This window comes from Ranitomeya variabilis, chromosome 3 (assembly GCF_051348905.1).
Source record: "Ranitomeya variabilis isolate aRanVar5 chromosome 3, aRanVar5.hap1, whole genome shotgun sequence".
Lineage (NCBI taxonomy): Eukaryota > Metazoa > Chordata > Amphibia > Anura > Dendrobatidae > Ranitomeya > Ranitomeya variabilis.
The window spans coordinates 111463516-111486450 of NC_135234.1; the positions used below are offsets into that span (position 1 = coordinate 111463516).

Below are 22935 nucleotides of genomic sequence, written 5' to 3' on the forward strand. Positions count from 1 at the left end.
GCTATGTGTGACGGGGCCTTTAGCTATCCCTCCTAGTTTTGAATCATCTGCAAATTTGATTAGTTTACCTTCCGTTCCCTTATCTAGATCGTTTATAAAAATGTTATTTATTAGTCTAAATTAGATTAGTTTTTCATGACTTGTTTGCTACAAACCCATGCTAGCTCTGGTAAATTACTGTATTCTTATCCAAGTACTTATCATACATCTGTCCCCTTTAATAATATGTTAAAATACCTTTCCTGGTATAGAAGTAAGGCTCACTGGCCTGTAATTTCCTGGCTCCATCTTCTTTCCTGTTTGAAGATAGGGACAATATTTGCCCTTCTCCAATTTTCTGGGACTTTTGCTTTCATTCATAGTCATTGGGACTGTCAGAAATAGCCAAGCGCTGCATTCGGCTTTCTCTGGCAGTCCCATAGACAATGAATGGAGCTGAGCATGCACACCTCCATTCCGTTAAAGACGGAGATTTGCAGAGTCTCAGTGTAGGGATCGTTGGGGGTACCTAGAGGTTGGATACTAGCAATGAAGCTCCACCTTTAAGAGAGCAGAAGTGTGCATGCTCGATCTCAGCTCCATTCATTGTCTATGAGACTGTTGGAAGAAACAGAGTGCATAGCTCAGCTATTTCTGTCAGTCCCATAGGCATTGAGTGGAGCAGAGGTTGGGCTTGCACACCTCTACTTCATTCAAGATGGGGCTCTATAGAGTCTCATTCTTGGGACTGAGGGCTTCCAGTGGCTGAACTCAAGAGCAACAATCGAGTTATCCCCTAACCTTTGGAGTTTTGTCAAATCTTTTTCAATAGCATTACAGGCTGTGAAGGACTCCTCCATAAATGTAACTGCACAAGAGTTTGCCTTTATGGGGTGGTCCGGTCTTCTCACTAAAGTCTGTAGTCACTCTATGTAAGTGTAAACTTCTGAATTCACTGGTACTGCCAGTATGCCATTTGCTTACTTCTGGCCACATTCCAACTATACGTGCTCGGCCTAGCTCACTTCACCCATACTGACAGAAGCCAGACACGTCTAGTCAGAATGTGGCTGATAGTATGCAAATCGCATGCTTGCAATCATGTGGCTAGACGCTCTCAACGGCAAATACTGGTGAATCCTGACAGCGTGAGCCCTGCATACTGTCAGTATTCAGAGGTCTGAATTCACATAGTGACTGCAGACTTGTACAGAAGACTAGACAACCCTTTTAATGACTGATTAGACTTTACTAATATAATGTTGCATTACATCATGTCAGCCAGATGATGTTACTATGTCATATTTTATAGACATTTTATGTTACAGATGTGTATAATACAATCACAGGCTATTATAATAATTATAGAAGTGGTGTTAAACTTGAAAATACAGAGATCTTTCCTATATATTAATATATAGGATGAGAGAGTGTGTCAGAACTATTTAGTTCATAACACGGAAAGCAATTTCAGGAAAAATAAGTCGTTGCAACCTTGAAATGTCAATGGAAATTAAGGAGAGTTGCCAGCCATGTAAAATGTGAAAGTCATCTGGCCTAGATTATTCTCAGTGAGTTATTATTACAAATAAGTTTCTATGTAAATAATCAGCGTAATTTGCAGGTGCGTTACCTCACCCCTAGAGCTTTACCAATGTCCTATCTCTGGCTGGAGACTTACGGTACTTTTGCTTGTTAGCTAGGAAAGGAAACTGTGGGGGAAAGGATGAATGCAGCTCTAGTCACACAGCCTCGGCCAACATTGTGGGAGAATAACAAAGGTATTTGTTTGTGATTTAAAAAAAAATCAATAATTCCATATATGTATATACAGTGCTCAGAATAAATGAGTACACCCCCTTTGAACAGAAGGATTTTAAATCACTCACTGAACATAAGAATAATTTCCAAAAGTTTGACAAGACTAAGCCTTGTAGAACATTTTCTTTAACCCATAACACGAAAGTAAGGTTAATAATATATAACTTTTATTACAAAATCTTCAGTTTTCGGGTTCGCTCACACGAGGGTATAACTGGGACGAGCGCAATCACATAAAAAAGGGATTGCACCCGAGCCAATGTTTTCACTGAGGAAGTGCAGATCTGCATTATTTTTTCTCAGCTGTATTTGGAGTTAGAAAAAAAAATCATAGCATGCTGCAATTTCACTTCAAAATCGGATGGGTGCGAGAAACAAATCGGATGCCATAAGATAAGACGGATGCCATACAATAAGAGTGGCATCCTGTTTTTACGGTTACATCTAAGTTCTGTAACATAGGAATCTGCAAATGGTCCTGAAAATGATTAATCGCTGCCGAGTAAACAAACAGATTGCATGCGGATGACATATGAGAAAAAAATCGTACCACTTCTTCTGGATGAAAATTGGACCAATTTTTTTTTTTAATACGCTCATGTGACCCCAGTCTTCCTCAAATTAGTTGATGCAAAAAGGAATACCCCGCATATCAAGAACTGCTACATCTAGTATATTGTACAACTTCCATGATTTTTAAGAACCGCACCAAGTAGTCTAAATGGAATGAACAAGTGGCAAAATATGGCAATATCTATCTTTTTCCATTCTTCAAGAACGGACCGCTTTTAGAGCCTTAATGCTAGATGGAGAGTGATGCTCAACTTGTCTCTTCAGAATTCCCCTTGTTCGGTTGGGTTCAGATCAGGAGACATACTTGACCACTGAATCACATTCATCCTTCCTGTGTTTTGGATTATTTTCATGCTGGAAAAGTGCACATCTACAAAGGGGACGGAGTGATGGTAACATCTTCTCTTTCAATATACAGCTGCACATCTGTGATTTCATGATACCGTCAATGAAATGTAGCTCCTTGACACCAGCAGCATTCATGCAGCCCCACATAAAGACACTGCCACCACCATGACTCATTGTAGGTACCATACATTTAGAAAAATTAATTTAGAAAAATGGATGGTGCTTACAATGAATCATGGTGGTGGCTGCATTAATGCTGCTGGTGTCAAAGAACTACATTTCATGGATGGTATTGAAATGATGGCTGGGCGGTAGCCGTGGGTGAGTGTCATGTGTCCGACACCCCAGTACATTCTAACAGAAAAGATGAGAGTTCTGGGTGTGTGTGTGTATGCTGGCAGTATTGCTATTGGTCATCATACTGGGAACAGGGAAAGGGATTAGTGGTGCCTCACCGGAAGCCAGATGAACACAGGTTCCAGGAACAAGTGGCTGGATACATCTCATTAGCAATAGCAAAAAAGAGGAGAAAAAAGTTCCAGCACCAGGCGTCTCTTCATAAAAATCTTCAATATTTTATTTTCATGTCAAGAAAAAAAACATCATGCGGGGGAGACGCAGTCCTTAAACGCCTTTAGGCGTTTAGGCCTTTTTGACATGAAAATAAAATATTGAAGATTTTTATGAAGAGACGCCTGGTGCTGGAACTTTCTTCTCCTCTTTTTGGTATTGCTATTGGTTCCTTCACCTTCAGGCCGGTCCCATTGTACTCCTCACCAGGTCTATTAGACTTCAAGACAAAGCCACCAGACATGTTCTTAAAAAAAAGGCACGCTTTACTTGGCAACACACTTAGGGTAAGTTTACACAGGGTGTTTTTGCTGTGTTTTTTTCCTGCAGCAAAACCTGATCATCTTGGCAGGAAAGAAGCTGCGCCAAAAACGCATGTTTAGGTGCCTTTTGGTGCATTTTTTGTGGGGTTTTTGGTGCTTTTTTTTTTTCATGCGCTTTTTTTCTCTTTGTGCATGCCAATAAAGTTGAGTGCACACAGAGAAAAAAAAACAACTTCCTGTAGATAGGATAGATTGATAGACTACAGATTGATATAATAGAATAGATACATTACCTGCGGTATCCTCTTCCCCGGCATTTTTCCACGGTGCAGAGGTTACCTCAGGTCAGGCTGTGAGGCAGCGCAGGCTCGGTGACGTCACTGCTCGTTACTGAGGCTTCGCCAGCTCCGTCTCATTCATTCCCCAGTCGCTTACAGGCAGGAGCGGTCCCATTAGCAGCGCTCCCGGTTGTAAGCTTTTATCTCCCCCAGATACTGCGTGGGACACTCGTTATATCGGACTACGACGGATCAGGGAGTATGCTTTTGCTTTTTTATTTTATTTTTATTACAGAAGATCGAGGGCTTCGCTTTGGAATGGCAGAACAATAAAAAGATGGTCAAAACTGTGTGGTGTTTTATTTCATTAAAATACTTTTTTCTGCATGTGTGTGTTTATTTAACCCTTATTACTATAGGATTAGTAATGGATAGGTGTCTTATTGACGCCTCTCCAATACTAAAGGTACCTTCACACTAAACAACTTTCCAACGAGAACGACAACGATCCGTGACGTTGCAGCGTCCTAGATAGCGATCTCGTTGTGTTTGACACGCAGCAGCGATCTGGATCCCGCTGTGATATCGCTGGTCGGAGCTAGAAGTCCAGAACTTTATTTGGTCGTCAGATCGGTGTGTATCGTCGTGTTTGACAGCAAAAGCAACGATGCCAGCAATGTTTCTTCATGGAGCGAACTGGAGCGAACAACCAGCGAGAACGACAAGTACGTCACTGGATCGCTCCTGCATCGTTCTGCTGTTGCCGGTGTCTGACGTCTCCTAGCGACCTAAACAGCGACGCTGCAGCGATCGGCTCGTTGTCTATATCGCTGCAGCGTCGCTTAATGTGACGGTACCTTTAGCCGGCTTAATGTCACCTTACAATAGAAAGGTGACATTAACTCCTTATTACCCCGCTTGCCACCACTACAGGGCAAGTGGGAAGAGGCAGGAAAAGCGCCAGAATTGGCGCATCTAATAGATGCGCCTTTTCTGGGCAGCTGCGGGCTGCTATTTTTAGGCTGGGGGGCCTATATCAATGGCCCCTAACCAGCCTGAGAATACCAGCCCCCAGCTGTGAACTTTAGCAAGGCTGGTTGTCAAAAATAGGGGAGAACCCATGCCGGTTTTTTTTTAAATTATTTATTTATAGCGCACGAGTGGCAAATGAAAACTCCCATCCGCCGCTTCGGCTCTCACTGTAATTAGTGGCTGTAGATGTCAGATGATGGGAGCAGTAGTCCCATCAGCTGACACCAGTGATCGGAGGTGAGCTTACACCTCCGATCACAGCTGAGAACTCCCCGCTGTCTCCTGACAGCAGGGAGCCGCGGCTCTCTGACCGGCGAGGATTTCCCCGCCGATCAGAAGCGGTGTTTGCCACGCTGTCATGCATATGACCGCGTGTCAAACACTAATGTTGGACCCCCCATTCAAGTGAATGGGGGGTCCGCTGCTGGATGACAGGCTGCATGAACGCATCATGCAGCCTGCCATCTAGAGGTAGCAGAGCCGAGTGTGATGTCACATCCGGCTCTCCTTGACTTTTCTGCAGCAAATACGCTGCAAGAAAAGTCAACCTAGCATATTTGCAGTGTTTTTTCACCATCCATTCAAGTCAATGGGTGAAAAACGCTAAAAGAAGTGACATGCCCTATGTCAAAAAAATGCTGCAAAGCACAAAATACTGACCACACAAAAACCCAATGTGTGTGCATGAGATTTCTGAAATCTCATAGGCTTTGCTGGTACTGTAAAAAGCAGCTGAAAATTAGCATAAAAAACACAGCAAAACGCCCTGTGTGAACTTACCCTTAAGCTCACAGGGCAGGAGGCAGTACACTTTACAACTTCTTCTGTCTCACACTTATGTATGCTCTCATCGGTTTCAGGTAACGGAACTTTACATGTGGACGATAATCAAGCAGCGCAAATGAGGTAAAACTCCATATTCTCGGTGCAGGGTCACATGGGTCAATATGTTATGCTGTGAACCCTGCACCCAAACAGCAGTCTGTGATCCCTTACCTACAAGGGCTGCTCCTAGAGCCGCTTCCCGCTTCTGTGTCCTCAGTTGGGCAGCACTCGTTTCTTCACAAATCCCCCCACGTCTGGCCAACACTGGACTCATTTCTTGCTTTATTTTACTCTCACTAATGGGTTTCACCCACTTGCCTGCCGCACTGGATCTCAGTAGCCTCTAAGTTCCTTCACGATTCCTGCTGCCTTGAGCCTCTCATCTCCACACTAGTGCTGCTCTTCTCCATAACTCTGCTCGCTCACTGCTCTTCTCCGCTTAGGCTATGTGCCCACGATACAGAATGAGCAGTGTATTTTTGCTGCATTCTATTGAAAGCAACTAAATCCACATGTGTTCACTTAACCATGCGGATTTACTGCATCCAATACATTTTTGTTGCTGAGTCTAGCTGTCCTGAAAGACGATCCGCATGTCAGTTTCCGCGAATCATCCGCAGGTGCACAGCTGCATATTGAACAAGGGATTTCTACAAATCCCATCCATTATGCTGCCACAGCTGGCAGCTGCAGTTTTTGATGCTGCATAAATACGCAGCGTCAAAACTGCAGCATGTGCTGCAGGATGCGTTTTTTCAGCATTGACTAACATTAGCGACACATTTGCGACGCATTGCCACACGTCGCAACCGTCGTGCGACGGTTGCGCCGTGTTGTGGCGGACCGTCGGGACCAAAAAACGTTACATGTAACGTTTTTTGCTCCCGACGGTCCGCTTTTTCCAACCGCGCATGCGCGGCCGGAATTCCGCCCCCACCTCCCCGCACTTCCCCACACCTCACAATGGGGCAGCGGATGCGCTGGAAAAATGCATCCGCTGCACCCGTTGTGCGGCGGAGACAACGCTAGCGTCGGGAACCTCGGCCCGATGCACCGCGACGGGCCGAGCCCGACGCTAGTGTGAAAGAAGCCTAAGAGCTCATTTATGAAATGGTACAGTTATAGAAAGACTAAAAGTGTATATTAAGGGGCCTTCTGTTTATACAGTTGTGTGAAAAAGTGTTTGCCCCCTCTTTCCCGTTTTCCTATTCTTTTGCATGTTTGTCAAATTTAAATGTTTCAGATCACCAAATTTAAATAATGGACAAAAATAACACAAAATGCAGGTTTTATATTAAGGTCTTTAATAAGGGAAAAAAATACAAACCTACAGGGCCCTGTATGAAAAAGTGATTGCCCCTCCCCTGAAAACATAAATTAACTGTGGTTTATCACATCTTGGGGAAGCTGAGTTCAAATTCCCTAGGCACACCCAGGCCTAATTACTACCACACCAGTTCTCAATCAAGAAATCATTTAAATAGGACCTGCCTGACAAAGTGAAGTAAACCAAAAGACCCTCAAAAGCTAGACATCATGCTGCGATCCAAACAAATGAGAAACAAAGTAATTGAGATCTATCAGTCTGGAAATGGTTATAAAGCCATTTCTAAAGCTTTGGGTCTCCAGCGAACCATAGTGAGAGCCATTAGCCACAAATGGCAAAAACAAGGAAATGTGGTGAACCTTTCTAGCCGACGAAAAGTACCCCAAGAGTGTAGCAACGACTCATCCAAGAGGTCACAAAAGACCCCACAAAAACATCCAAACAACTGCAGGCCTCACTTGCCTCAGTTATGGTTCAGTGTTCATGACTCCACTATAAGAAAGAGACTGGGAAAACATTGCTTGCATGGCAGAGTTCCAAGACGAAAACTACTTCTGAGCAATAAGAACATAAAGGCTCATCTCAGTTTTGCCAGAAAACATCTTGATAATCCCCAAGACTTTTGTGAGAATACCCTGGGGACTGGTGAGACAAAAGTTGAACTTTTTGGAAGGTGTATGCCCTATTACATCTGGCATAGACGTAACAGCATTTCAGAAAAGGAACATTATAACAACAGTAAAATATGGTAGTGGTAGTGTGATGGTCTAGGGCTGTTGTGCTGCTTCAGGACCTGGAAGAATTGCTGTGGTAAATGGAACCATGAATTATGCTGTCTACCAAAAAATCCTGAAGGCAAATGTATGGCCATCTGTTCTTGACCTCAAGCTGAAGCGCACTTGGGTTATGCAGCAGAACAATGATAAAAATACACCAGCAAGTCCACCTCTGAATGGCTTAAGAAAAACAAAATTAAGACTTTGGAGTGGCCTAGTCAAAGTCCTGACCTTCATCCGATTGAGATGCTGTGGCATGACCTTAAAAAGGTGGTTCATGCTCGGAAACCCTCCAATGTGGCTGAATTACAATTCTTGAAAGATGAGTGGGCCAAAATTCCTCCAGAGCACTGTAAAAGACTCATTGCCAGTTATCGCAAATGCTTGATTGCAATTGTCGCTGCTAAGGGTGCCCAACCAGTTGTTAGGTTTAGGAGGCAATCACTTTTTCACACAGGTCCCTGTAGGTTTGGATTTTTTTCCCTTAATAATAAAGGCTTTCATTTTAAAACTGCATTCTGTGTTTAATTGTGTTATCTTTCTCTAAAATTTAAATTTGTTTAAATATTAAAGGGAGGATGGATGGTACCAACTGTGAAGCATGGTAAGGGAGACAGCATACTTTGGGGGTACTTTTCCGCAAATGGGACATGATGACTGCACCATATTGAAGGGAGGATGGATGGGGTCATGTACCACAAGATTTTGGCCAACAACCTCCTTCCCTCAGTAAGAGCATTGAAGATGGGTCGTGGCTGTGTCTTCCACCATGACAATGACCTGAAAAACACAGCCAGGGCAACTAAGGAGTGGCTCTGTAAGAAGCATTTCAAGGTTCTGGAGCTGCCTAGCCAGTCTCCAGAGCTGAACCCAATAGAAAATCTTTGGAGGGAGTTGAGCTGAAACTCAATGTTGCCCAGCGACAGTCCCAAAACCTGAAAGGAGGAGTGGGCCAAAATCCCTGCGCAGTGTGTGCAAACTTGATCAAGAACTACAAAAAACTTCTGACCTCTGTAATTGCAAACAAAGTTTTCTGTATCAAATATTATGCCTGTTTTTCTATTGCATCAAAAACTTATTTTATGCAATAAAATGCAAATGAATTATGTAAAAATCATACAATGTGATTTTCTGGATTTTTAAAATATTCTGTTGCTTACAGTTGAAGTGCATCTGCGATAAAAAAATTACAGACCTCTCCATTTATTATAGGTTGGAAAACTTGCAAAATCGGCGGTGTGTCAATACTTATTTTCCTCACTGTGTGTGGTACTGGCTGAGGGGACATACATGGGGCTGGCTGTGGGAACATACGAGGGGTTGGCTGTGGGAATGTAACAAGAGGGGTTGAGGGTGACGGTGACATATTATATAGAATACTATGGGGAACATTATACTGGGAGATGTAGGGGACATCATACCATATATGTTGGGGCATCATAATGTATAGGGGATTGTGGGGGACTTTATACTGGAGTCTGTGGAGACATACTGTAAAGGGGGCTATGGTGAACATCATACTGTATAGAGGGACTGTGGTGTCCATATTGTATAGGTGGGCTGTGGTGGACATTATACTGTATGGTGGGTTGTGATGTACATCATAGTGTATAATGGGGGCGGTTGAATATATCATTGGGCTGCTGCGGTGACTATCGGCTCATCGTGTAAGGGCGCAGTGTAAGAAGGAGGTACAGTTTAGAGAGGACAACGTGGTGGGCAGTATGAGAACATGGTGTGAAGAGGGGTTACAGAATGATATGGAGAGGTGGCAGCATGAAATGGGGACACAGTGTGAAGAGAGGTTAGCCTGGTGGGAAACAGTGTGGAGATCTTAAGATTTTAAAGGGAACCTGTCAGAAGGATTGAGCACAGTAAAATACAGTGTCAGTTTGACGCCGTCATACTGATTAAAATGGTACCTTGGTTGATGAAATCCGTCTTGCGGTTGTTTTTTATCTTTACTTTTGCGTTTTTAGTTAATGATATGCTCATACTCTGGGGCGGGTTGTGTGGTGGGGGGTCTGCATGTGGTGCTCTGATTAGGTATTCATAATGCAGACTGCTGACAGGTCACTGATCCCTCAGCCACCTGCCCCCTAGTTTGCATAATGAATACCTGTACATACTGAAGAATAAAAAAACGTTCCACAGGCAGGTGCCGAGAGCTGCTACTGCACAGGCATGGGCAGCGCCATCTTGGAGGAGGACATTTTTTTCTTCTCTACCAAGATGGTGCCGCCAGCGTCTGCACCATAGCAGCTATCAGATCACAGCTATGTACACAGATAGCTGCTACTGCGCAGACATTTTAAAATTGCTTTTTTATTCTTTATACACCTCAGGAAAAGCTCAACTACATGTAGTATCTACACATTAAACATGAGATTATGCTGCAGCGCAGGTGCCACGACTGGCACCTGCCTGCAGAAGTTTTTTTTTTTCTTCAGTATGCACAGGTATTCATTGTGCAAACTAGGGGGCAGGTCGCTGAGGGATCAGTGACCGATCAGCAGTCTGCATTATGAATACCCGAGCAGAGCACCACATAAAGAACTCCCCTCCAGGCCGCCCTGGAGCACGAGCATATCATTAACTAAAAACAGAAAAAGATTAAAAAAAAACCAAAAGACGGATTTCATCAATCAAGGTATCATTTTAATTAGTATAATGGCTCCGACCTGACAGTGTCTGTAGGTTACTGTGCACAATCCTGCTAACAGGTTCCCGTTAAGGGAAAACGGTGGATAGTGGTCGGCCATGGTATTGACTATGGTTCATAAGGGTGTACAGTGTGGCGGTTATATCTAATTATGGCAGACATCGGGGTGGTCATAGCTTATAATGGCAGACTGTGGTGATTATTGATTATTAATGGCGGACAGTGTGGAAGCCATATATCTTAGGAGGTTTATTTAGGGCATAGCATGTACAGAATTTTTTTATGCAGAGGGCATTATAGTGACATTCTTATTTTTAAGAGCACTATGCCAGGATGTGATGAAGACCGGGAAGAGGGAATCTGGAGAGAAGAGCTGTGGATGTGAAAAGTCATCATGGCGTCAGGACAAGATGGAGACGACGTGAAAGAAATGAACAATCCGAGAAGATGTCACCTATAAAGTACCTGGATGTAAATGGTAACTTTTTGATACTGACTACGTTTCTTCAGTGCTGGAGTTCCTATATGGTCCATAGTATGATAACAACAACTCCCATCATCTCCTTACCATTGTTAAGAATAAGGACATATTAGGAGTTGTAGGTTATTCAGATTCAAATGTATATGGGTCTGACTTCATATTACAATTGATTGTACTAAGCTTGGTGTCAGGACTCTGAACAGTTTTTACCTTTTGTGCATTACTGCCCTCTTCCAAGATGGCGTCTTTGGTCTCATGTGCACTGTGTCTTCCTGCTATAAAACTCCACCCCAGCCTTCAGTCTGTGCTAGAGTATTCTGCCTTGCTTCCAGCTCCTGACCTCGGATTACTCCCTGGCTATACACCTGCTCATGTGAACCTGTGTGGTGATCCTGCTACTCTGCTCTGAGTTCCTGCTGCATACACAAGTTTCCAGTAATCCTCCTTCATCTGCGGCTCGTGTTTTCTTCATCTGCATTTGCTGGACATGTAAGCTGCTGCTGCCTTGCATTAACCTGAGACTATTAACCAGGCCTCCCTGGTTGAGCTAAGATATGATTTGAACTGCCTATAAGCATATCTATCTGTATCTGGACTAAGACAAGGATTTATTCGTGTCAAGTATCCTCAAGAATAACTGTGCTTCATAGACTTTCTGCTTGATTACATTTTCCTCTGAAGACTGCTAAGCTGCGTTTATTATTTGCACCAAGTGTTGTGGACTTGAGTTTCTCTGTGCACCTGTTTGAATCACCGTGTGATAATATAGACTTTACCACTTATAAAACTGTGTCCTGTAGTTGTCTTGTTCCACGCAAAGAGTCTCCTGAGTTATCCCCTATAATTATTACACTTGGTTATGTAGTGATGGTGGTTCTGGTGATGTATACATGTACTGATGACGGTACTGGTGTTGTATTTGTTTACCGACGGTGGTTCTTGTTATGTATCCATGAACTGATTGAGGTTTTGGTAACTCACTTATGTACTGATTGTGGTTCTTGTGACCTATTTATTAACTTATTATAGTTCTTGTGCTGTATTTATGTACTATTGATGGCTCTGGTATTCTATTTATGTACTGATGATGATGATTTTCGCTTCATATTCATGTACTTATGATTGTTCTGGTGATGAATACAGCACCAGAACCACCATCACTAAATGAAAACATCACCAGAACAACCATCAGAACAGGAAAAAAAGAATCACCATCAGTACATGAACATGGCCCCAAAACCTCCATCAGCAAAGGAATAGGGCACCAGAACCACCATCAGCTTTGTTGAGTCCTGTATTTGTTGAATGATGGATGTAAAAATCATCATAAGTATCCCTTTATCTATAATGGGATCTGTTTAGTTTTTCATTAGAGTATCCACTAAATTCTGGAAACCTTAATTAAAACCAATTGCCCCCCATTATAGTTAAGTTACATTAGTTTCCGTATCTGTCATATAAAATATAGGATGAAATCACTATTTGTCCCTGGTATTGAGTAAATGATTCCCAAACATTGAATGATTTATTTATATATATATATATATATATATATATATATATATATATATATATATATATATATATATATACTTTGAAAAACACATTCCCTGTTGAGCCTACTTTTGATTATATAAATTTGGTGAAAGACGTAACAATTCTAGTGGAAGTGGTCGTCAGAGCTCGTTACCTGACACATCAGAGGGGGAGGGGTGTATGTTAGGGCTCCTTTTTACTTTAGTCTCTGACCCATTCTTTTGCTTGGGTGTTGAGGGTTCATCGGGGAAGGGGTGGAGGAGCCAACGGATTCATCTTCCTAAGGCACCATAATTATCTTGTCCTGGCCTTGGTGTGCATACACATGTAATAGCTGTTAGTATTGACCTCTGTTTTTACCACTCACTATTAACATGCTCAGCTGAGCCTGCATGTTTATCTCGTTATCGAGTATGGAGTAGGCCATTACGAACACATCTATGAAAACAAAAAATGTATGTAAACTACATCCACAAATATAAGAACTAAATCAGCTCAGGTTGTAGAGGGCATGAGGGATGGATTTGCTGGTTACCCTATAGCAGTGCTCCCCAACTCCGGTCCTCAAGAGCCACCAACAGGTCCTGTTTTCAGGATTTCCTTAGTATTGCACAGGTGATGGCATTATTGCCTTTCCAGGTAATGCAATTATCACCTGGGCAATACTAAGTAAATCCTGAAAACACGACTTGTTGGTGGCTCTTGAGGACCGGAGTTGGGGAACACTGCCCTATATTCTTGGGCCTACAAAGGGGAGGGTCACTCTTGGGTAGGACCACTGCTAATGTACCACTGGCAGACATGGATAAAAGAGGGTCCCTTAAGAACAACATATGGGCCCTTTGCAGTTCAATAGTTGATCATAATGCACAATTCCACCTGCTTTGCAATTAAAAATGGTCTCCATTGCATCTAGGGCCCCTGTGTTGATGCCCAGGTTGCATCAATGGTATGTCCGTCTCTGTAACGTACCAAAACAGTGTTATCTAAAAAACCTATGAAGGACAAGCCACAAGGGCACTTGCCTCAGTGATTCACAGTGACTGAATCCTAATCACCATGTGGAGTGTGATTATGTACATTTTAGAAAGCACACAATGAGCTCATGCTGTACTAGTACAAACATCGAATTGTGGTAAACAAAAAGAAATTGGGAAATGGAAAATTTCAATATAAATAAAAAAATCTATAAACTTATCAGTCATTCAGGTGTCATGTCCTAAGAAGACAAAGTATTAACAGTATCTGCAGTACAATACAATAATTCACATCATGCAGCACCAAAAAAAGGTGCCATGTAGGTGTCAATCGCTTGTAGCATCTTTTAAGGTGGCCATACACATTAAATAAATGTCTGCCTGACGAATCTGGCAACTCTGACCTGGCTCTACCGCAATGCTAGGTGTTGGGAATGAACGTTCAGGCAAGTTGGATTTCAACAGCAGCAACTTTCACCATTTTCCCCCTTTGGGAAATCATGACAAATGTTAACAGGTTTAAGGGGTTTCAAAGGAATAGCTCTTTGTCTAGTTAGTATTCAGCCGCGCGCAGTGTAGGGTATATAGCCACACACAGGTTTGTCATGGTTCCCAATGGCAAGGGAACGTAAGAAACATATAAATAACGAACGAGCTCTCGGGAGATGGAAACTCAAGTTGACCGTGAGCTAAATCTACCACACAACTAATAGTGGCCAGGGAGCATACCTACGACTTCCTAGATGCCACGCGCCAGCCGGAGGACTAACTACACCTGGTAGAGGAAGAAACAGACCTGGCTTACCTCTAGGGAAATACCCCAAAAGATGATAGCAGCCCCCCACATGTAATAACGGTGAATTAAGAGGAAAAAACATACACAGTATGAAAGTAGATTTAGCAAAGAGAGGTCCACTTACTAGATAGCAGAAGGATACAAAAGAGGACTTCACGGTCAACTGAAAACCCTTTCAAAAACCATCCTGAAATTACTTTAAGACTCCTGTGTCAACTCATGACACAGGAGTGGCAATTTCAGCCCGCAAGAGCTTCCAGCTACAGAGAATTACAAAAACTGCAAACTGGACAAAAGATACAAAAACAAAAGGACAAAGTCCACTTAGCTGATCAGCAGACTAGTAGCAGGAACATGCAACCAAAGGCTCTGGTTACAATGATGACCGGCAAGGAAATGACTGGAGAGCAAGGCTAAATAGGAAACTCCCAAACACTGATGGAAGCAGGTGAACAGAAGCAGCAAAGGCAAACAAGTCACCAGTACCACCAGCAACCACCAGGGGAGCCCAAAAAGCGGATACACAACACAGGTTATTCTTATCTCAATAATGGTACACAGCTAAGATTTGCATTCACTTACCGTATTTTTCTGACTATAAGATGCACTTTTTTACCCAAAAATTTTTTGGGGGGGAATTTGGGGGGAAAACAGTCTTTTAGTCGGAATATACTTACAGTTAGTGTGGTGGCAGCAGGTGTCGGACGATTCTTCCGGTGGTCCGACGCTGCAGGGCAATGATCTTGCTCCCATCCCAGCCCGGTGCGGCAGGTTTGGTGGTGCGGGGCTGCTCCGGCGACATTTTATGAAAGTCCGGAGCCCCCACACTTCTATTGCCTCGATGCTGTGACCTCCGGGAAAATGGCCGCCGAAGGCGACGCATGCGCAGATTGAGATCTCAGCTCCGAGATCTTGTCTCCCAAGATCTCGGGACGAGATCTCAATCTGCGCCTGGGGAACCAATCTGACCTCCGGGTAAATGGCCGCCAGAAGTGGCACATGCGCAGATTGAGATCTCGGCTCCGAGATCTCAATCTGCACATGCGCCGCCGCCGGCGGGCATTTTCCCAGAGGCTACAGCATCGAGGCAATAGAAGTGAAGGGCCTCCAGGCTTTCACAAAATGTCGCCGTAGCCCCGCACCACCAAGCACTGCCATACCTGCAGCACCAGACTGGGATTCGGGCAGCACCACCACCGAGCACCTGCGCACCAGTCCAAGTCATATCATCGCCGGACCACCAAACACCCCCTGTGACTCCGCTCACCGCGGGGTGTCTTATGGTCCGATGCATCTAACAGTCTGAAAAATACGGTAATATTCCTTGTGGGTCTGACTCCTGCATCCCCGTCACTGAGGTGTACCGGCCACCCAGCTGTGCTGGGAACTGCAGCTGGCCCCATTCACCTGAACAGATCTGCACTGGTCGTAGTAAGTACTAAGTCCTGTGTATATAAAAAACTGAGAAGAAGCTCATTCATTCTCAGTACCAGCAAGGGTCCCAGAGGTCAGATGACAAGCAATCGTTTACTTGTTTCAGTTGGGTTTTTTGTTCATGTTCCTCATTTCTGCCACAGTGGAGAACAGTGACCAAGAGTGTGTTTTTGTTGTGGAGGACCTGTCCTGTACTACATGGACAGTCAATGGACTTATGGTAAATGTGTAATACCTAACTACTCTTTGGTGATACTGCAGAGAAATGGAACACTTAAGGTACCTTCACACTGAACAACTTAACAACGATAACGATAGCGATCCGTGACGTTGCAGCGTCCTGGATAGCGATATCGTTGTGTTTGACACGCAGCAGCGATCAGGATCCTGCTGTGACATCGTTGGTCGGAGCTAGAAGGCCAGCACCTTATTTCATCGCTGGATCACCCGCTGACATCGCTGGATCGGTGTGTGTGACGCGGATTCAGCGATGTCTTCACTGGTAACCAGGGTAAACATCGGGTTACTAAGCGCAGGGCCACGCTTAGTAACCCGATATTTACCCTGGTTACCATTGTAAATGTAAAAAAAAACCAAACACTACATACTTACATTCCGGTGTCTGTCGGGTCCCCCAGCGTCAGCTTCCCTGCACTGTGTCAGCGCCGGCCGGCCGTAAAGCAGAGCACAGCGGTGACGTCACCGCTCTGCTTTAGGGCCGGCGCTTACACAGTGCAGGGAAGCGGATGCCGGGGGACCCGACAGACACCGGAATGTAAGTATGTAGTGTTTGTTTTTTTTTACATTTACACTGGTAACCAGGGTAAACATCGGGTTACGAAGCGCGGCCCTGCGCTTAGTAACCCGATGTTTACCCTGGTTACCCGGGGACTTCGGCATCGTTGGTCGCTGGAGAGCTATCTGTATGACAGCTCTCCAGCGACCACACAACGACGAAACAGCGACGCTGCAGCGATCGGCATTGTTGTCTGTATCGCTGCAGCGTCGCTTAATGTGACGGTACCTTTACACTTTCCCAAACCGGCGTCCACTTTGTGTTCTGCACATTGTCAGCAGACTATTTGAACAAGAGGGGGCTGTCCAAACCAGACAATTCATTCTTTTATTAGGATGACTTAACTTCTACTAGGTCAAACCAGTCATCACACTCACTAAAATTCGGGTCTTGTTGTTGGTAAGTTTGCTTATATGTTCCTCCAGACCTTGTCTCTCTTTCTGTAGTTCAGTCATCAGTGCAGACACTTCTTCCTGTAAAGTATCACAACAGAATAATGTATAATGTAGAGTAATAAATGTCATGGAACTGGAAAAAAAAAAAAATACCGTCATAACAATGTGAGGAGAGAGTGATTTTCTGGGCAGATGTCATGATGTCGAAGCTAACAAATGCTAATGAACTGTTGTGGTATCCCAAAAGGTCAGTGATCTAAATGTTTAAAATATAGATTCCTGCTTATTAATCAACTCATATAGCTATTAATGGCAGCAACACCATCTCAATAAAGTAGGTACAGGGCCATGTCTACCATTGTGAAAAAATGGAGCATGTATACGCCAATGGCGTGAAAAAAATGGTAATAAAACCTAAATCATAAAATACTTGTATTTTATAAGAATTATTAAAATTAGGTTGAGGTCTAAGGGGTAAGGTTTCTCCTTGTAGAGAGTGACATACCAGCTCTGGCTTGTCAAGGTAAGGAGGCTTATTCGCCGTGCAATGCTCCTCTGGGAAATTTTATATGCAAATTACCTCTTCAGAGAGAAAGAGGACTTGAACTCTATAGCGCCACCTGTTGGTAGTAGCACTACTATCATCAGGTGATGCTATAGAGTTCAAGTCCTCTTTCTCTCTGAAGAGGCAATTTGCATATAAAAATTAGGATTAAACTGTACACAAATTGTAATATTATTAGGCAGACAGACAGGTGAAGACACATTGATTGAGACAATCGCTTGATCGCACATTCCCACCTAACGAATATCTCCTGCATTTTACAGTGCAAGAGGTTGGGCATAAGTTTTGAAGAAATTTCAAGCACATGCAGGATAAAAAAATTCCTGTAGCATAAATTGAGAATAAAGGAAAGTTTTAGATCTGCAGCATGTCAAGCTGGTGCATTGCAATGCATTATACCAGCGATCAGACTAATAAAAGTTAATGCCCCACAGAGGGACTAAGTAAAACATTTTTAAAAAAAGTTGACAAATAATGTAAAAATATTTTTTTAAAATTAACCAATAAATAAATATACCTATGTAAAAAAAAAATACAATTATTTGAAAACAAAAAGTGGAATAAAACACAATTAAAAAGTCAATTGTAAATAAAAAGTTTGTAGCTGAAAATGTAATTTTGTCCCGCAAAAAGCAAGGCACAATAAGGCTCCATCAGTGGAGAAGTAAAAAAGTTATTACTTTCCAAATATAGCAACGTAAAAACAATTATTTTCTGTATAAAATTGTTTTTATTGTTTAAAAACAAAAAAAATGATATAAATGTGGTATTGCTGTAATTGTACTGACCCGAAGAATAAAGCTGCCTTGTCTTATTAAAAATGATGCTGATGTAAAGTAGACATGTGGTAAATGTTATTTATTAACTATTTTGTGTGATATAACTATTTTGTTTAAGGGCATGGAAATTAAAAAGTGGAAATTCCAATATTTTCACAAATAAACACAAAAAATATCGTCCTAAATTTGCCACTAACATGAAATACAATACGTCGCGAAAATCGGAATCTTTGGGATACATTGAAGCGTTCCAGAGTTATTATCACATAAAGTCTGGTCAGAAAGGTGAAAACAGGCTCGGGAGTGAACTTCTTGTCAAGTCTTTTGAAATTTCATGAGATTTCAATATTACCAAAACTTTAGAAAAAAAAAAATCTTAAGTTTTTATAGTGGGGCAGCACCTTTATCACATTGCCATTGCTAGGGATCCTATGACCCCAATAAATTGGACACTGGATTCCCCTGTTTGAATGAAGCAATGGTCCCACATCTGCACAGCTCCATCTATTGTGTGAGTGTCTATGTCAGTCCCATTGACAATGAATGGTGGTTAACATGCAGGACCATCAGTCTATTCAAACAGTCGCCAGACCCCTCTCCGTAGTGATTGTGTGGTTCTCAGCTATGCAACCCTCAGCAATGACTGTGTATGTATATGTCACCAGTTATGACAGGCCAACCCCTTTAAATAGATATTACTACATGTAAGAAGTCATAAAATGTCACACTTACCTTCATTCTGCTATACACACTGGTAAGTGGTTTGATAGGGTGTTGACGGTGGTCTCCAATAGTTCCACAAAGGCCACAGATGACTTCTTGGTCTTGTTCACAGTATAAGCACAGAGGGTTATTATGATGGGGACATGTCTCTGTTACTGCTTGGTCTTCACTCAGTATTTTCAAGGTCTCAATAAGATGCTTCAGTGTAACATTAGGGGGAGAGGAGCTGTAATCCACTTCTTGCCGACACACAGGACACAAGAGTTGGGTGTGCGGGTCCTTCATCAGTCCCCATAGGCAGTCTTTGCAGTAGGAGTGACCACACTGCAACATGACAGGATCCTTAAATATCTCCAGGCAGATTGGACATGTCAACTGATTTTCCAGTACCGGGAGCCTTATATTACAAGCCATTGTTCTTACTAAAGACCTGTTGGAGATCATCACAATCACAATTTTACTTTCTAAAAGTAATTATGAAATGGTACAGTTAAAAGAAATATAGAGCTGTTGAGGAGAGCCATAAGATCAAATACTTAATTAACCTCAAGACATAAGAGGTTGAGAGAAGTGACCCATAACGTGTATTGTTTAACCTTACATAAGTTTTCTCAGATCAAAGTGAGACACTAAAGATGGCTGCCATTTCCTGTATCAGCATGCCATGTGCTGATATCCAAGATGACGCCCACCCTGATGACCTCATGGATCCACCCACAGTGACGCCCACCCTGATGACCTCATGGATCCACCCACAGTGACGCCCACCCTGATGACCTCATGGACCAACCCACCCTGATGACCTCATGGATCCGCCCATGGACTTGCTCATTGCCCAACCCACTAACCAATGGAATACATCCGATCACTCCCATTTTAGAGCTAACCGAGCCCCCTTACAGGAAATATATGTGTTGTGTTCTGACTAATAAAGGCCCTTTTTGGAGCTGAGCCATAGATTGATCATGGAGAGTTTACATCTGACTTTGTGTGTCTGGTGTATTTCTTTAGTGCGCACCTGATCAATATCCATTAGGCCAGGAGTAGGGAACGAGTGAACATTTTATTAATTGTTCAACCCAACAGAGCTAGGTGCAAAATCCCTTGACTAATTCTCGGTTTATATCTGACTCGAAGACTCAGTTTGGGGCCTCCATGCAAAATTCCATCAGACTTGATCCTAGTAATAAGTCACTGGTTATTAAACAATGAACCCTATAGTGTAAGCCAGTGGTGATGCTCAGCAGTCGTTGGTATTGCTCGTACAAGGCTTAATTGGATCTGAAGTGATTAATTCTATTGAAGCTCTTACGGGAACCATGATTAGCAATCTATTTATATATACACATTTTTCAAACAAACATGGAAATAGAATGATTCAATGGATAAATTGATACTGAAGAGGCAGCAGCTCATTGCCTTAATGAAGTTTTCTACTACTATCAGATCAGTGGGGGTCCGATATCTGGGACAATGTATGGAGCAGAACACCACAGCTTCATAGACGGTAAGTAGCTGTTCCTGGTACCACAGATCTTCTCCTATACAAATGAATAGGTGCCGTTCTGCAGTACCCGGGAGCTGCAACTACACAGTCTACAGAGCCGTGGTGTTCCGCTGTATACACTGCTTATATCCAGGGGAGCTGGTGTCGGCTACAAAGTATATACGGTACTTCTGGATGACATAACTGCCTACGTAGTTGGCTGAGCACTTATCCCAGTTGTACTGGTGGGTTTTTTGGTTCTTTGAACATTTTTTTTTTATCTTTTAGCCACAGTTTTTTTTCTTAGCGGATTCCCAGCTCCTTTGCATCGTTCTTTTGACAGTCCTTTTTTTTTAAACTCTGTTCAAAGATGAGCAAAGGGCTAGCAGTTTTTCAAGAAATTTTTTTTTAACAAAACGCTCAAAAAGACACACGCGTCTTACTAGAGTGATTTCAGCCTTTCAAGTGCCACGTTTTGCAGAGTATAGAGCATCTTTTGAAAGTGGGAAATGACAAAAAATGGACTACTTACTTCTTCAACTGCTTGGCATCTTTGGAAACCTAAAGTGGTTAAAATACGTTAAAAAGACTGAACATAAGAACAGTAAGTAGTTTTTAATTAATGCTATTTCAGGCGAGTTTCGGACTGAAATCCATCTGAAAAAGACGTTGTGTACACATACCCTACGTTTTCTGCACTTATTAGCTAGGTTAAAGGGAACCTGTCACCACGTTTTTGGAAGATGGGATAAAAATAGCGTTAAATAGGGGCAGAGGTGGGCGTTACATTAGTGTGTGTGTTATGCGTTTATTACCCACCTAAGTTGCCGAAATAACTTTGCAAAGTCTCCGTTTTCGCCTGTCAATCAGGCTGGTCAGGTCACATGGGCGTGGTGTCTTCACCCAGATTTGGCGTAGTTTTCCGTTGGTGGCGTAGTGGTGTGCGCATGCCCAAAGTCCGGAATCCTCTTCCAGGGGATTTAAAATAGCGCGGTGTTCGTTATTGCATTGGTGATCGGTGGGCGCGGCCATCTTCCTTTGGCCGCGCGTGCGCAGAAGCGGCGCTCTGCTGGCCGCGGCTTCAGGAAAATGGCCGCGGGATGCCGCGCGTGCGCAGATGGATATCGCGGCGGCCATTTTCCTGAAGCCGCGGCCAGCAGAGCGCCGCTTCTGCGCACGCGCGGCCAAAGGAAGATGGCCGCGCCCACCGATCACCAATGCAATAACGAACACCGCGCTATTTTAAATCCCCTGGAAGAGGATTCCGGACTTTGGGCATGCGCACACCACTACGCCACCAACGGAAAACTACGCCAAATCTGGGGGAAGACAACGCCCATGCGACCTGACCAGCCTGATTGACAGGCGAAAACGGAGACTTTGCAAAGTTATTTCGGCAACTTAGGTGGGTAATAAACGCATAACAAACACACTAATGTAACGCCCACCTCTGCCCCTATTTAACGCTATTTTTATCCCATCTTCCAAAAACGTGGTGACAGGTTCCCTTTAAGTGCATTTTTTTCATTGCGGTTTTATTGTGTTTTTCATGCTGTGATGTCAGGTTTTTCATAAAGCTGCTTTATTTTTTATATTTCCTGCTATGTGGCTTTGACAAACCTACAAACCTTTATTGATACAGTCAAATGTGGTTTATATGCATTTTTTACTTTGCATCTAATTAAATTCTAAAGGAAAAATTTTCACATACATATCCACAAGAGAAATTGACGTGTTGCAAATTTCAGACAAGCACCGCAGGTGGGCATGAGATCTCTATAAATCCCATCCACTTTGTTGATACTGTAACATACGTACAGCATTTTTTGGCTCTACAAAAACATGCAGTGTGAAAACTCATTGTGGGAACGCAATCTTAATCTGCGTTTAATTAGCAATGAATCCTGTTATTTAAAGGGAACCTGTCAACAGGATTGTGCACAGTAACCTACACACAGTGTCAGGTTGGCGCCGTTATACTGAGTACAATGGTACCTTGGTTGATGAAATCTGTCTTGTGGTTGTTTAATCTTTATTTTCAGTTTTGAGTTAATGATATGCTCATGCTCCGGGGTGGTCTGTGGGGGTCTTCATGTGGTGCTCTGATTAGGTATTCATAATGCAGGTGGCTGACAGGTCACTGATCTCTCACTGACCTGCCCCTCAGTTTACATAATGATTATATATTTTTTTTTAAATCCCCTTCTGCAGGCAGGCGGCAACGCTGCCCCATGGTCTCATCCATATTGTGCATTTAATTCTTCTTATGGTATCCATAAATTCCTAAAAAAGAAAAATCAGTTTGAAAATGGCGCTGGATGTGCCTGTGCAGTAAGAGCTATCGGCTATCCAATAGCTGCTGCTGAGCAGGCGCCGCCATCTTGCTAGAGAAAAAAATAAATAAATCTTCCAGGATGGCGCTGCCGGCGCCTGTGCAGTGGCAGCTATTGGATCACCAATAACTCTTACTGCACAAGCACATCCAGCGCCATTTTCAAACTGATTTTTCTTTT

The 22935-nt window shown here is 43.1% G+C and overlaps 1 protein-coding gene across 1 annotated transcript in view; it reads right to left on the reverse strand.

Annotated features, from left to right (window-relative positions):
* The window catches only part of TRIM50 (tripartite motif containing 50), a 34433-nt gene extending 15071 nt beyond the window's left edge, over positions 1–19362 (reverse strand). Inside the window, exons 1-2 of the mRNA XM_077299450.1 lie at positions 18946–19362; positions 16852–16947 (exon numbers count right to left, since the gene is read on the reverse strand). Coding sequence (XP_077155565.1) covers positions 16852–16947; positions 18946–19350 — 501 coding nt within the window. The 5' untranslated portion in view covers positions 19351–19362. The remainder of the gene's footprint in view (positions 1–16851; positions 16948–18945) is intronic.
* Between the last annotated feature and the right edge of the window lie 3573 nt (positions 19363–22935).